Source organism: Xiphophorus hellerii, chromosome 9, assembly GCF_003331165.1.
Source record: "Xiphophorus hellerii strain 12219 chromosome 9, Xiphophorus_hellerii-4.1, whole genome shotgun sequence".
NCBI lineage: Eukaryota > Metazoa > Chordata > Actinopteri > Cyprinodontiformes > Poeciliidae > Xiphophorus > Xiphophorus hellerii.
In genome coordinates, this window is record NC_045680.1 from 15,859,783 (window position 1) to 15,876,357 (window position 16,575).

At 39.5% G+C, this 16,575-nt stretch overlaps 1 protein-coding gene across 1 annotated transcript; it reads left to right on the forward strand.

The window, feature by feature from the left end:
* Positions 1-701: 701 nt before the first annotated feature.
* Positions 702-14,629, forward strand: cdc34a (cell division cycle 34 homolog (S. cerevisiae) a). Its single transcript, XM_032571548.1, has 5 exons — positions 702-1,159; positions 10,269-10,355; positions 10,899-10,996; positions 11,883-12,017; positions 12,112-14,629. Exons 1-5 carry the CDS (start codon positions 977-979, stop codon positions 12,332-12,334), a joined length of 726 nt encoding a protein of 241 aa, XP_032427439.1. The 5' UTR covers positions 702-976; the 3' UTR covers positions 12,335-14,629.
* The last annotated feature ends 1,946 nt before the right edge of the window (positions 14,630-16,575 follow it).

The following is a 16,575-nucleotide window of genomic DNA, read 5'->3' on the forward strand; positions in this document are numbered from 1 at the left end:
CTCTTTAAAATAAGTGTAATGCATAGTTACACAAACTTTCTAAATTAAACTTTTACCAAATTGTCAATTTGTGTTCTGAAAAAATGTTGGCCTTACAATTGTTTTTTGCTTCTTTTTTTTTTTTTGTCAGCAAAATATTTCATATCAAAAAACCAAAACTTATTACATAATAACCCAGAACATGTAAAGGACACATCACTCGCCACAGTTGTGGTAAGTGTTCGTGATTTTGCAAGAAAATGGTTAAATCCATGGTGAAAACCAGTGCTAACAGAAAAGACCACAAGCCCTTGAAAAACACCTTGATGACCCCGAAGACTTTGGAATGTTTCGAGAGACAAATGTGGAACCGATATGAACGCATGCGATCCAGCACATTTGGTGTAAAGTTAATACATTTATAAAAATTACAAAAATATAATACATTATTAAACTGACAACAGAGGTCATAGCATGACGGGTCTAGAGACCTGCTTTGTTGCTTCAGAACTTGGATCCATCCATCCATTTTCTTACACCCCTGTCCCTAGTCGGGTCGGGAGGTGCTGGTGCCTATCTCCAGCTACAGTTCCGGGTGAGGCGGGGCAGAACTTGGATGACTACAGTAAATCAGATGTTTAAGCTTTATTTTGAAAAATCGTAACCGGAAATGAGGCAAACATAGTGTCTGACTTGATTGGAGCAGGTTTATTTAGAATGTGCTGAGCTCCCCGGGAACCTTCACAACAAGAGAGGAAGAAGGCGCTCCAGCTGTGGCCAAATAAAGCCCACTCGTCGCGGTTTTTTAGAGCCTGTTTTTTTTTTTTATTTCCCCTTTCTTTCCCCGAACAACCAACGGAAACCAACGTTCACTAACACGCTCGGGGGGCTTCGTTGTTCCGTTGGTAGCCGTTGTTCCCACCGACCTAGCTTTGTCCTTCGCAGGCATAGTTGGCAGTGGGTTGCCGAAATATATTAATATTATTCGTTGTGGAATATGGCTCAGCATGGGCACCATGTAGCCAGTTCACAAAAAGCACTGATGCTGGAGATGAAGAGCCTCCAGGATGAACCGGTGGAGGGATTCAAGATAACTTTGGTGGACGAGTCGGACATGTACAACTGGGAAGTGGCGATATTCGGACCCCCAAACACGCACTACGAGGGTGGTTATTTTAAGGTGAGTGGCTAACGTTAGCTAGCTTCACATCTATTGTTCTTCGGCGAATTTTAATTTTCCTACCTTTCCCACACAAGGAGCAGCACTCTTGTTGGCTTCACCTTTTATGTACCAGTTCCCAACATAAGCATGTTAAAGTTATTACTGTGAACTCATTGTTTAATTAGTAGTTGTTTCCTGTTTCATCGTTGCTGTGATACAACACAGCTCTTTGTTCAACTTTAAACCAACTCTGCTCAGTCAGATGTCTTCAGGTCTGATGGTGAGTGCTTACTTCTAAAGAAGTTCCTTCTTGTGGCTAATCTTTCTCAGAAAATTCATATTTATCGACCCTTACAGTTACAGTCGGGATATGATTGATACCTTTACTGTGGAACAAAAGGCTGTGATGTACACCCGCCTCAATGGGACGCTCCTAACTAATTCAATCATCTCCTTTGTGCTCAGCACAACCCTGGTTGCTTTACTTTGAAATGTAGCCAGTTTACCTGGCAATATTATAACCTAATCAGTTTAAGCACACCAATCTGATGTAATCAGGATTACTTTAGCATCAATGTACATTTAACTTGTGAAACATTGTTCCCTATTCCTCAAAATGGCTTTAACTACACAGCAATAAGTTCAGCAAAGATCTATTTCAAATTTTAGTATGTCAAAGACCTTTAAATGCATTTCATTTTTTCATAGTCAGCATTTGCAGTTTGTAAATGAAAATCGATGCCACAAATTACACATATGCAGGAACAAAATCAGTATTCATCGTCAAAGCAAACCATCCAGATATTTACATTAGGTATGCCGGCAAACATTTCCAATAGTTTTATCACAAAACAGATTATTTTATTTGAATATTAAAGAGAATATATATTAATGAAGTTACAGATTTTTAAAACGTGTACACTCAGTTTTGCAGAGGCTAAAACTGTGGTTTGTTGTGAGTGATGCACTGGATTTTTGTCCTTACTGGTATCATTTTCTGGTTTTCTTGGAAGGGTTATTTTGACCCATTTCTATTTTTTTTTTCCAGGAACTAAAATTGATAACTGTGAACTACAGGTAGTATTTCTCAATCCACCAACCCAACTTCTTCTTCTTTTTTTTTAATCAAACTCTAATCATTTACCAAACTGAAAGTCCATCCAAGTAGACTTTGTTGGTTATGGATTTATAGACCAAACATAGAGGCAGTTCTTTTAGTGAATATAAAACAATATAATTTAGCCCCTGACCTGCTGATTATCAGCTAAAGCTGATCGCTTGCCAATTAATCGGTGCATGTCTTTTATGTATTTACCTGAAAACATGAACTACTGGGTTGTTTCTGAAAATCATTTAAAAGACCTAAATCTCTGAAGGTCTTCCATCATAACACAGCTATTACTCAGTTTAGTTTTACTAATAAGTTAATTGTAATACAGTATTTTCACCTGTTTGAAGAAATGTTCATGGTTTATTGAACATACCTCTTAGGGTAAAACTGGGCAAACCAAGTGACTTAAACAAAAATATCAATGCATTGTCAACACATCCACTTTTAAAGAATTTTCTCTTTGTAAGAGTTTATATTTGGTCTGGTGAAAATGAATCTCTCTCAAAACATCACCAATGTCTTGCTTTGGCTCATCCTTTAAAACTGTAACCTTGCAAGTCCATCTGGATTGTTTTCATGTGCAATCAGACCTAATCATACTTGTTTTTTCATCTGATTGCGTTATCTGTCCTCTACTGTTCTTTATGCTGTACCCAGTAGATAAACTTGTCAGCTCACTAACTGATTCAATCACTTTCTTTGTGTTCATTTTAACTGAAGCCTTGAGAAGGATAGGCTGCTCATTTTCTGATTCAGATTCACTTCCTACCAAATGGTCCCAGTTTTATGCATACATGATCCGTTCAGATTTTCCCCTTCTGTGTGACAAATAACTTTGTTAGCTGACATACTTCCTCCTTCGAGAGTAAAGACCTTAAACAGATGTTCTTCCTCTGCTTATGTTTTCGATAGTGATCAACTTATCAAATATGTTTCTTGAAAGATACTCTATCTGTCTGAGTATTCAAAGTTGACACCCTGTTTATGTACTCTGTAACCCAACAGTTGAAGCTAATTACAATAGCTGACTCACTTTAAATCCCACTGAAAGCTACACACCTACTTTGTAAAAGGTGTTGCCATAACAAACAGCTTTCTGTCAATTCATCTCAAACTTAATAAATAACATGATCATCAACTATAGATTCAACAGCAAAAAGATTATCATATTCTGTTTCTGGCTGAAACTTTGCACTGATGCTAAATTAAACATGATGGCCCTTTATTAATCTGGTGAAACAGCCCAAGTTTGAAAACATTATTACATGAGTGAATCAGCAGAAGATTTAAATTTAAACTACTGCTGTAATGGCTGTGTTTGCAGTGTCCAACTTAGTCTGATGGATCTGTTTTTGTGAAAACACCCCTTCAGCTGTTTGGGATTGAGTAATTCCAGTACTTGAGAAGTACGCTCAGTCCGCCTCTGTTTTTTTTGTGGAGCCTGTGAACACAAGCAGAGGGCCCCTGTGCCTCTGGGGACGGTGTTTCTGTGTGTCGGTGTGGGTGCTACAGGATTCCTTTGTCGGGACAGGAATGCACATCCCGACTGTGAAATCCACTGCATGGTTATGACTCATTGTTCTTGTCTGGGTTTCCATCCAACCAGTTTGCCCTACTCTAACAGGCAGGAGGAGAGAAAATGTTTTTGGCCGGGTTACCTTGCTCAACTGAAAAGGGGCAGATACTAATGAAACCTGGCTGAGTCAGCGTTTGTCTTTTTTCTCAGTGGGTGTTGCTTTCAACCGCACCGTCACTGTAGGCCACACAGTGGATTGAGACATATTATAATATCATTCAATCCTGATTAGGTAACTGGGCTGTGTGCACGGTGACTGGGGCATTAGGATTATAAACTGGCCGTTGGCCTGCAGGTTTCAGGTGCTCCTCTAAACGTTCGCTGTGCGCAGCAGACACATCTCAGGTTTCTGTTCGTCTTCTGCCTTGTCACATGAGGTATCCCCAATCATCCACCCCTTGCTCCAAGTGTCTGATTACAGGCAGAGGACAATTTTGTTTCATAGCTGGCAGTGATCCTGGGACATGTACAGGGCACACCGGCTGACTTGGCTACTCTTGTAGTACAAGCATGCTACCCCAGGTGGTGATTGATTTGAATGTTTCAAGGTTCGTAAATGGAAATGTTTCTTGTCAGATAACAATACGCTCTTCAGGTAAAAATAAGAATAGTTCTGTTGAGTGGAAAAACTGCTACGGCTTTAAACTGGATAAATATTTGACATACTGATCAAGAAAAAAATGACTAATTCTGATCTCTTGCCCACTGATTTGTGTATCTCTGAAAGCAACAAATCATTCTCACAAGGGCTGCACAATATTGGAAAAACTTGACATTGCATTTGCACAACATGTAACAATTTAACAATCCCATTTGTCAAGAATAGCATCAATTGAAATAAATTGTGCAACACTGTTTCCAGTAGAGATGTCTGCTAACTGGTTCAAGTTTTTATTCTGCACTTCAATAGTTTTAATCAAATGACAAACAATGCTACTGAACTGATGAATCACCTGGAATTAAGTGGCTGTTCTACACTTCCAGCTAATATTAGACAAACCTGTTGCCTTGCCTTGCCTGTCTCTCTTTCCTTCTCCATCATCACAGCTGAATGACAATGTTTGTGTTAAGTATGTTAAAAAAAAAAAGTCAAACCACATGAAAAAGTATTAAAATTTAGTTTTAAATGATATACTTGTTGGATAACAGTTACTGGATACTTGTCTGATCAGACTTATCAGATAAATCTCAACATTACTGTGGTGTAAAGATATTTAAACTCAAGTGTGTCACTGCCAAGTTCATTGTCTGTTTCATGATTAACCATCTAGTTAAACACATGATTAGCTACTGTCTGAACAACAAAATAACCACAAACAGGTTTCTTTTTTCCTTCTCTGTTATATTGTAAATATATTCACTTTACTAGAAGTAATTTCAGCTGACCTGAATATTTCCTCGCCTCCTCTTCATACACTGGCATAACTTGACTCTTGTTTTTAAACCACTTTGAAAATCTCTACATCTTCATTCTCGTCACTCTTCCATTTGTTGTTTCGTGCTCCCGAAAACATTTTTTTCTGCCTCTCCATCTTTTGCTCCCTGTCATCAAATAACACGATTCAAATGGAAAAAAAAAGAAGTGTCCCAACTCTTTCTTGAAGCCCCTATTTTATTGACAAACATTATACACACACAAATGGCTGTTAAGTACAGAAAATGTCGACTAGAACTTTTCCGCCATTGCTTTAGCTCCTAGTAGCGCAGAGCCCCCACGTGTGTCAGATGGTACATGCGTCATGAGGTGCATGTGTCATGACGAAACATAACATAGCACCTGAGGAGCTATTGTGGCTACCAAAAAAGGAAATGATAGCAGTCTCCTCCACAAAAGTTTTTTTTTTTCCGAAACAAAGCAGTGTATCTAGATTGGTAATGAATTTTACAGTTTTTGTATGTTTATTTTCAGTTTCTCTTATTGATCAGCCGTCCAGGACATGGCTGAGCGGCCCGGGTCTATTGTAGAGTGAAGTTAAGAAAAGTGCGTGTTCTTTTTCGAGCATTGAGAGGTTTCAACATCTCGCACTGTATACGGAAAATCTTTTATCACAATGATGTGTTACTTTTTTTACATCATATACATGTGTTAACAACATAAGAGAAGAGTATTTGGTTTGGCTGATAATGGCAAGCTCTAATAATTACCCAACAGCCACCCTTTCCTGTCAAACAGTTGTCTTTGTTTCGTCTTAGCTTGCTTTCTTCTTCAGCAGCAGTCAAGGGACGGGTACAGGCAAGACGACCCTGCCCAGCTGCACGAGGATCGGCTGGGCAGAGTTTCCAGAGTCATGTTTCCCCCTCTGGCTGTGTTACGGCGAAACAAGAGCAGGGCCGAGGAAAAAGGAAGGAATACTGAAATGGCTCACTCAAGAGCAGACAGATCCCTTCCTCACAGTGCAGCCCCCTACCATTAGAAAGCAGAGCTTGGTGCAGGCAGGGGTGAGTGTGAGGCCCCAGCTAGTTATAATTGTCCCCCGAAGCACTGGCAGTGTTTTTGTTTCTTTCCTGTTTAGGCTAGCTGTGTGATAATCGTATCTCTGAAAAATGGCTGTTTGTGCAGTTCAATGTCATAAAAACCCTTCTGACCGTCAGTTCAACTTAATTTTTTTTTACTTCTTTGTTTTTAGAATTTAGATAACGAGTTGGAAGCCTGTTTGATTAGCTATACTGTACACTCTGGAACATGTGTGCTTGACATTAGCTCTTCTCTCTCCTCAAGGTCCGTTTTCCTCTGTCATTGGGGATGACCATAAGCAGTGTGTGTGTGTGGTTAAGGTCTGTAGAGACCTTGAAGAGGTGCAGGAGAACAGAATGAGTTGTTCCTCTCAGGGTCTCTTCATTGACCTGCTTTACTCTTCCTTGCTGCCATTTTTCAGAGTGTGGGTGTGTTCTCTGTCTCATTCTTGTTTTGTACTCGAGGCAGTTTTTTAGGTCACAGTCCAGGAAAGATTTTCATAGAATGATCCAACTAAGCTCACATTCTGGATTCCTAGTAGCATTAGTAGAAAAAATCTTTTCTGAATCTTGTTTTTGAATGTTTGTCAGCAAATTGGCTTCTCTCATGTATGCTGCTCTGATTTTTAACCCTGAGATGCATAAGTGGTTGAATCCTGGATGCACTCTTTCTTAAGTAGGTCAACAATTAAGGTGTTTTTTTATGCAACATGTATAAAAAAGTTGCATAAAAAAAGAATAATTATTAGCATTATGTTTGGATTTCTTTTTGTCCAACATAAGAATTTTACTATTTCACAGTTTAGCAATTGTAAAATTTTTAAAACTTTAAGTAAGTTGACAAATTTTGGAATAAAAACAATATTTACATTTAGTTTTGGGGGTTGGGGCTTTGTGTGCATGTGTGTATGTCTGGGTACATGTATCTTTCTAAACATTTGTCTTCCTTCATGCCTCTTCACTGTATGCTGTTTGTGTGTCTAGCTGTGATTCTTGCCTACAGGTTCATTGGTTCTGCCTCTCTGTCTATTGATTTCACAATCTTTGTTTGACCATTCCAGCTGCACACCTTGCAGCATAAAGGGAATAGAACGCTAAACAACTGATCAATATGTGGCCATATATATTGATCAGGTAGTGACATTATTACCATAGAGATCAAAAGTTAATAATACTCATTATCAAGCTATTGTCTATATCCTTTCTATCTTCAGCAGTCATTGGGTGAAAGGTGGGGTAAACCTTTAGTAGTTCATAATAGCACCTGTTAGTGGGTTGGCCGTATTAAGCAAGAGTGGACAAACGTGACTTGAGCAGTGTGGTGAAGGTTGAATTGTAGTGACTGGTTCCTTGTCTGTAGTGGTCTTTATCCATCTAAGGTAGAGTAAAGCAGGAACAGTGATGGACTGGAAACATGGTCTTAGGGTTAAAGATTCAAGGCATGTGGCTCAGTCCAACAGATAGGGTTAAGTTTCTGAACAAGTTCATGTTGGTTTTATTCTTTTGAAGGCTCATTCAAGGGGATTTCTCAATGAAAGTAGTGGTTGCCTATTAAGGAAAATATGTATGCAGATTATGCATGTTCGACAAACACGCAGAAGCCCTTGTTTTATATCTAAAACTGTATTTTTTATTATTTTTTTGTTTCCTATCCTGTTTGCCAAGTACCGAGGAAGCAAATACAAATTCCATAGCGTTGTGTAAAACAAATGAGCCAAGTAGGCTGCCTGTTGCGCTCTTAGCTTCTTTACACCATCTCAATCAGTCTTAGTGTCTGCTGGGCATGAGAATTATTAAAACCTAAAATGATAGAAACTTATATTTTGTAGGAAGGATGAAAGAAAACACAAACTAGAGAAAACTCTAGTACTTAAAGGAATCATTTTTGCACCACTGCATTTCTCCACTTTACACAGTGTTTGCTTGCGTTTAGTCTGGCGGGGTTGTGATGAATGAGGCCTTTTTCACAAGACGCACTGTGTAAATGTGCACAGGCATTTCCAGAAAGAAGCCAAAAGAGTGAGATATTGGCTCTTCTATGAACAGGTATCTACAAAAATAAGTTTACTCACTGATGCACAAATAAATACAGAAAAACTCACTTTGCCCTTCAGTAGACAGTTGTGTAGGACTTCTGGCATTTAATGCACTTGGCTGTTTCTTTTCTTATTGTCTGAGGAAATTGGGGCTTGATTTGTTGACCAAAAAGAGGCAAATATGTAAAATATTGAATATAAATTCACCTAAGCTCTTTGTATTAAAACATTTAGAACAGAAAGTTAGGTGGTTAAATTTGATTACTTTTTTATGTGTGTTTGCTAGTGTCTAGACAAACTATTAATTCTTGGACTGTTTTTGTTTTCGAAGACCACCATCCAGCAACAGTCCCTGCTGCTGTACAGTTTTTGTCCGCCTCCCCTGCAGGCTCTCCCCTCTTTGCTGCATTGCTGCCAGCCTCTAATGTGTTCAGTGTTGCCTTGAACCCTGGCTTCTGCCTGTCGGCCAGCTTTCTGCCAAGACCAGTCAGAGCCAGGGATTTAATGTTTTCCCTATTTGTGATCATGTCAGCATTTTCTCTCTACTGCTGTTTCATGAGGAAGAGCAGATTATTTCTCCTGATTGTTGATCCCCTTTATGTAATATATGCCAAATGTTTATATTTTACTGTACACTGCCTGGATCAGGACATGCATACACACAGAGTTTTAGTCACACTTGTAGAGCTGCTGAATTAGATTTTTGCCTTAATTTGGCTTAAGTTATGCAACACAGTCAAAGAAGGCTAAAACCTTATTATATATAAATATAACCCAACCCCCTCTACTCACTTGTTTTCACCCCCCGACACACACACACACGCCCACACACGCCATCTGACCATGCTAAATCAACAAATGTAGGCAGCTGTGTGTGTGAATCTGACATGGGTATCAGCAGAACGGTTCCTGCTGCGTTCTGTGCATACGTGTAATCGGTCCAATTGGTGGATGATCCCCTGCTGTGCCCGTCTCTCCTGACACTGTTTGTGTAGAGGAAAGGGTGAGGGGGGCTCTCTGCACACTGGTTCTCCACATTACTTGTTCATGTGGCAGTGCTTCACTGTTGGGACATATAATAGCAGAACATGAATGCGAGTAGTGGATTGTTTTGAGCCGTCTTTATGTGGACCAAGCTCCCCTCCTCCCAGTCACCGCTGTTTCCCTGAGCTCCACACGCTGTGCGAGCCTCCATCTCTCCCTTCCTCCACACCGTATTCCATTACCGTCGTTAGCTCCTCCGTGTGCAGCCACCTTGGAGTGGCTTACAGTGACTCCACAGTTACTATTTTTGTTTTTTCTCTAAGTTGCTGTTGGAGGTGACTGGCAACATATTCAAGAGTATTTCAGCAGCCTTTTGTTGACTCTAGTTTTTGTAGTTTGACAAGAAAACAGATTGAATCCTTTTGTTCTGACTGCTGGATAAGTGTTTCTAAATGTGCACTTATATGGCTGTCTTTGTACATTTTTGAAGGATTAAGGCAAATAAAATCAAAATCCTGATGTAAGCAGCAATTTTAAGAAAGTGGTTTCTTTTTAATGAAGGAAAAATTATTCCAATCAAACCTGCAATTAAAGCTAAATATTGCTCTGGATTTTTACCTTAGTTACAATGTCCTAAGCGCTCTTCATGAACTTTAGGATGGTAGGCTCTACCCAAATGGCCAAATATATCATCATGCAGATTGCAGATGCTTTAGAGCAATCCACCAAATATAGCCTCAAATCAGTTCATTTTGATTGAGATATTGTACACTTTTTTTAAAATTATTTTTTTATGCAAACTGTAGTTCAATATTTTGTGCAGGTCAGCCCACCTCAGCTGGTTGGAAAAGTTTCCCAAAATTCTTCTGTCTGGATTCTGGAAGTACTTGTGATTTACTTGATGTCGGCAAAGAAGGATAACTGAACTTCCTGTCACATCACCGATGTTTCTTGTCTCGTCCTCAGGCTCGGATCAAGTTTCCTATTGATTATCCGTACTCTCCACCTGCCTTTCGCTTCCTCACCAAAATGTGGCATCCCAACATCTATGAGGTAATGAATATTACATTTATTTTGTTTTTACAGTTTGTGAACTCCACTTCGAATTATGCTCTTTATCTTCTTTATTACTCGGTAATAGTGAAGTCAGTGTTCTTCTTAAATCTGATTGAAATTCTGTATTTCTGCAGCACTGAAAAGCCACGCTGGGGATTGGCAGAAGGGTTTCATGTTAAACAGGATAGCATAGCATAACTGGGAATAGCGACAAAAACTTGGAAATACAGCCTAAATTGTTTCTGACAGATGTAAAAAGATGCTCTATTTGCTGACTGATATTCTATGCATTATCACAGATTGGTTTTCAATGCTTCAAATGTATTGACTCATGTCTACACTCCCTGTGCTCTAAGGCTGCAGCCCCTCATATTGCACAATAAGTCAAGAGAATCACCACTGTAAGGCTGCGTCTCTACAGAGAAATTAGCTCAAGGTCTTTAGAAATAAACAAGCTAAGAAAAAAATATTTTCTTCAATTGCATTCTCTGAATAGTTAAATTATTTGTGTAAGCAAGCTGTGTGCTACTTTCTTTGCAGAATGGAGACGTGTGCATTTCTATCCTACATCCACCGGTGGACGATCCTCAGAGTGGAGAACTCCCTTCAGAGAGGTGGAACCCCACGCAGAATGTCAGGTAATCCTCAGATGCAAGAAATAAACTCATGAAATTTCTTTCAACAGAACATATTTTTGTTAGTTAAATATTTAAACCTAAAACTGCCTATTTGGCAAAAATAAATGGTTAACTTTCCTGTTACATGACTAACAGGTTATATATCAAAAGAATAAGTTACTCATGAATGATGATTAAAACAAAACACATTAGTTGGTTTAAAATGAAGGACCTGATGCTGATCTCTTCTAAATAAGATATTTTGTGCTGGTGGCAGCTTCTATGGCTACAGAACTAAAATCTTACCTGCATGTTTTTACTTTGATATACTTGTGAGGAATTGTTGAATACAAACTCATTGGTGGGGTGAGACTGGTTGACTGTAGTGCCCGGAGAAGTCGGGGTTCTTTTAAAATAAACCTGTCACATCATCTGACTTACAGTTGGCTAAAGAGATATTTATAGAAGGTAACGCTATCAATTAAAATTTTAGTCCCCTTCTAATCAATCTGTAGCAGATTAAAAGCCAAATTCATCCAAAACTGCATAAATATGCTCCAATATTTTAGATGATTTATGGTTGAATTATTTTGAGGTTTTAACAATCTTTAGCTCTTGTATTTTTTCCACTTAGTTCAGACATAATTTCTAACTACCTTGCAGAAAAATAGTGTTTTACATAATTCTGGCTCTGTGCTGTACAGGCTGCTGATGACCGATTACCATCTCTAACGAGAGGCTGTATGAGCTAAAATCTCCTGCTTGTTCTTTGTTGCTGTTTATTTGTTTAGTCCTGTTATGCGTTTTTTTTGTCTTGTTTTACCTCTCTGTCCTCTTCGTCTCAGTTTTTTACTCATTCTGCATTACTTTTCTGCATGTTAATCCTCCTCCTCTGCCTGTTCCCCAGGACCATCCTGCTCAGCGTCATCTCGCTGCTGAACGAACCCAACACATTCTCCCCAGCCAACGTGGACGCCTCTGTGATGTACCGCAAATGGAGGGACAGCAAGGGGAAAGACAGAGAATACATCGAGATTATAAGGTATCGGGAGGGGAGAACACGCAGCGTCATTCAAACCAAAGCTTGCTGCACAGTGCCGGCTCAAAGCTTTTGTTCCTCCCCCCCCATTTCAAAGGAAACAGGTGCTGTCGACCAAAGCGGATGCGGAGCGGGACGGCGTCAAAGTTCCCACCACCTTGGACGAATACTGCGTCCGCACTCAAGTCCCACCCACAGACGACGGCTCCAACCTCTTATACGACGACTACTATGACGATGAGGAGCTGGACGAAGATGAGGAGGAAGACAATGAGGACTGTTGCTATGACGAGGATGACTCTGGCACAGAGGACTCCTGACCACGCCTCCTTGTGACATCACCCACCCCCTCCCCTGACCACGTCTCGATCGTACCCACACACACTCAAGCCTCCCTCTCGTGTCAAGGACCGAACTTTAACCCCCTTCCTCCTGCTAATGGACACACTTGGCACGAGGCTGCTTGTCCAGCGTCTGCTGCGTGCAATCACAGAATGCACACTAAAGCCTGGGTCATTGACGACACAGCAGCAGAGTTATTTTGGATTCTTTCATGTTCTTTTTCATTTTCATTATGTTATCTGAGTAGAGGTTACACATGATACACACAAACAGCAGGACAAATGTAAAGGAATACTTCTGCACTGTTAGCTGTTAAAATGTCCAGAAAAGTCTCTTAAAGCCCTGAGACTTATTTCCTCCACAGATGTCAAGTTTCTCTCTTTTGCAACAGATCAGATCACTGTAAAACAGGAACGTGTCTACAAAGGAAGCTAATTAAGGCAAACTGTTCTGCTTGAGCCATATTATGCGCGACCTCCATTTAGCACGAGGTTCAAAGCCCTGACACGCTTTCACCTTTGACTTTTAAAGCCGCGGGGCTTGGGCTGCTCCGAACGGGGAAGTTATCCATTTCAGCAAGCTACTCACACTTCCTTGTGCCTTCCTTTATCCTAGATCTAGGTGACCAGTCCGAGCAAGCCTCGACCAGAAGAGTGATATTCAAGCTCTGACTTAAGGGTTCAAACTTCTGTCGGATAACCTCGCTGCTTATTTATAGAGGCACCTGTTAGATTTATCCGGGGTGTAAGCTGAACTCACGAGTCAAATGTAGATCATGCTACCAGTGTGCTGTTTTAAAAATGAAAACAAATCTATGCAGTCAGAGCTTGAGTTGGTGTTGCATGCAGTGCTTTCAATGTGGCAGTAAAGCAGAGCCTTGCAGCAGTTAGACCAAACTCCAGTCGGAAAGGATCTGAGGGTTTTTTTTTTTTGTTTGTTTTTTTTAAGTGGCGCTTGCAGCTGGATCCGTCTTTATGTTCAGTGTTGGTTCGTCATTCCCACTCAGAGTAGCACAGACGTCCACAGCAGAGGAGTTGCATTGCAATCTTTCGCAGAGCTTGCCTCCTACTGGCGACTGTGTGCACAAGCAGGATTGTTGTTCCTTTCTTACCCCTGAACTGCTGGACTGGGCTGCAGCCATCTTGACTCACCTGAATCAATGAACCCAGTCGTCTCAGCTGAGATCGGGCAGAAAAATGAATGAAAGTCGGTTGAATTTCTAGACTTATTGGTTAGTTTTCAGCCTCCTTTGCGCCAGCAGAGGACTGGAGATTGTACACCACTAACAACCAGCAGTATTTCCAGTGAAAAGCTGAACTGTACTGTAACCGTTTCCGTTGTATGAATAGCCGCAGATCGTTTCAAAGATGTGCTGAAAAATGTGAAAAGGAAGTTCAGGATGGGTCTTTATCTGAGCATGAGCAGGACACTGGTTCTTCACTAGCATGCTGATAGGTGTTTGTGGTTTTAGGTATGATTTAATGGTTGGGAATGTGTGCAAGGTAAAAAGGTCCTTGAAATTGATTTTTATCTGAAACTGTCACATTGTGAATGGCCTGAGGGTTCACTTCTGTTTTAGTTTTACTTTTTTTTTTGTCTCCTCAGATTTTGATATGAGTTGCAAAGATTTCATAAGTATTTTGATTATTGACTTGATCTTTTTTTCTTTTGTTTTACCGTACTCAAGTTTGTTCATGGAAGTGTGGAGAAGTAAAATGTTGAAGCAGAATCAACCAAAATGTTGTATCAATCCAAACGGACAAAGCACACAATATTTTAAGAACCTTTTTCTCCACAATGAGTTATTAATACTGGATCACTAACCGATTCCCATTTTATGACCTTTAATGGTCTCCAACTCTATATTACGTTTTTGGAGAATGGAATTTATTTGTTGTTTGTAAGACTACTGTTTTTTCTTTTTTCTTCTAGTCATCTTTCCTTCCCACTCACCCCCTGAGTTTTATGATCTCTGATTGGTTGAAACACCAATGAGGGGAAACCCAGCATTTGATTGATTAAAAAAAAAAAACTAACTAAGAACCTCAGGAAAAACGACCACCAACAAATTGTATTCCAATTGAGTGAACCTGACGAGGTGGGGATGGGAGGAGTACTTACTTTTTGGCTTCAAAGGACTGTTTACAATCTCTACCTTGATATGCACTTGTGGATAGTTTGACGATCATTTGATGTTTGGTTTTCTTGTTTATATTTTCTTTTCTTATGGTTTGTAAATCTATTTAAATTCTGAAATAAAGCTCTTTATTAGATATTGGTGATTTTATTTATTTTCAACACAGTTCATATTTTGTTTTTGTAGTCTTTTTTTATTTTTTTTTTAACTCTCACTTTTCATTTCCTGTGCTCCTTTGCAGGTGCTGAAGGGGATGAATGCGTGAAACCCTGAGTAATCTCTGACATGTAAGAATTGGATCTTTCCTCTTTTTGGATTTTCATTTTGTGTCAGAAGTTTACATTTATAATTCCCTCTCCTTTTGCCATACAACAAACAACTTTAATCAACGTTGCTATTCTCTGACTGCTGTTTTTGGCATGATTTGCTGAAGTTCATTTCAATTTTTTTAATGTTCTGTCCACAAGCTAAATGTCGGCATGCTTCAGACATTACTGATTTAGTTTTTATCTGTGTTTAGAGTCATAATGCTCTTTAAGCGACTTGTTGTGTTCAGGCTTCAACTGTTTGACCAAACCTGGCAGTCTGAGATGAAAATCAATGGCTTGGGATATTCAAGGATCCCCCAACCGCAACTCTTAAAGAAGGTCTGGAACCGTTCAGGGAGCCATTTTACCCTCGCTCCTACTGAACGAAGTTTGTCAAGCTCCAGTGCTATAGATGTCCTTGCAAAGTTATGTTTTTTCTGGTTATAAAACAAAGAAAATCACAAATTCCTTACAATGTGGATAAAAAAAGTTCTGCTTTTTTAAAATTATCTGTTTCATACCATACAAACATGTAAAAAGTCTTTTTTAGAAAAGTTACTTATGGCAGCTTTTAAACGAAGGGAAAAAGAATCTTCTCAGTTATCTCCATGTTGTTTTTTTTAAGCTTTTATTTGATTCCATCTAAATTTTAAGTTTATATTTAAAGTCTGTAGGCTGTGAGTGTGTGAAACAAAGTCAAATCCTTTTCTTGTACATAAAACCTTTGTCAATAGACTTGATTCTAACATAGACCTGCCTCCAAATTCACCTTACATCAACATTTAGGTGATTAAAAGATCCACTCGCCATTATCCATTAGGACAATAATCATGCCCCCCTCCCACACAACAAAATTGGTTTTGGAATGGATTAAGTCAAACATTATGGCTTTTGGAAAACCCAGAGCTCAAACAAATAGGAAATGTGTTGGCTGTCTGCTAGCCTGATGAAAACCAGCCCCTTGTTCTGCGCTGTGCTCCATACAAACGGTCTGGACCTTTGGCTATTGAGAAACGATTCCCTGCTGGAGGCGTAGAGTCAAAAGTTTACATTTACTTGTTGCTGAACGTAAATAAATAAACTACACAAATAAACTTGCCTTGACTTAATAAAGGGCAGAATATTTAACGGGTGTCCTAACGTTTCACATGGTGTGTCTATACGTGTTTGAGTTTGTATGCATACTTTTGTCTGTGTGGATTTGAGCTCAAATTCAAACTTTTGCACCCAGTGCTTCAAAACTGTATTAAAGTTATTTGTTGTATGATTTAAATTGGCAAAAGGATCAGCTCAAATAATTGAAGCATCACATAGACTGTGTTTATCGCCAGGGGGACCGTGTGTAAACTTCTCAGCAGAACTGTATTGGTGCTGAAAGTGCATGATGAGTCTTGTACCAGCAGTCACCGTGCTACAGGGTGGTGGAGACTTTAAAAGGATTTTCTGATGCTTTCTGTGTTTTGAGTGGCGAGAGGGAACATGCGAAGCAACGTCTCTGATTTTAGATGTTTTTTTTTTGTTGTTGTTCTTTCCCCACTTTTTTCCCCACTTTAGGAAGTTTTACTCTCTGAGGAAGGAAAGGTAAGATTTGTGAAGCTTTAAGGCTCAGAGTCCCTCAAGAAAACTCACACAAATCTGTCCAAGAGGTTTCTGTTGGAAAAGTTGCTGTAAGAGTTGTATAAATATCATTTTTATCATTCTAGCTCTTTGCTTTACTTTGAAGGACACATTTTATGAAGGAGGACTGAAATGTTTGTGATGGTTCATACATATT

Bases quoted from the DNA above. Each gene is read 5' to 3' on its own strand.
- cdc34a (XM_032571548.1), top strand. From the start codon at position 977: ATGGCTCAGCATGGGCACCATGTAGCCAGTTCACAAAAAGCACTGATG. The intron at 1,160-10,268 runs GTGAGTGGCTAA...TCTCGTCCTCAG, and splicing joins ACGAGGGTGGTTATTTTAAG to GCTCGGATCAAGTTTCCTAT. The intron at 10,997-11,882 runs GTAATCCTCAGA...CCTGTTCCCCAG, and splicing joins AACCCCACGCAGAATGTCAG to GACCATCCTGCTCAGCGTCA.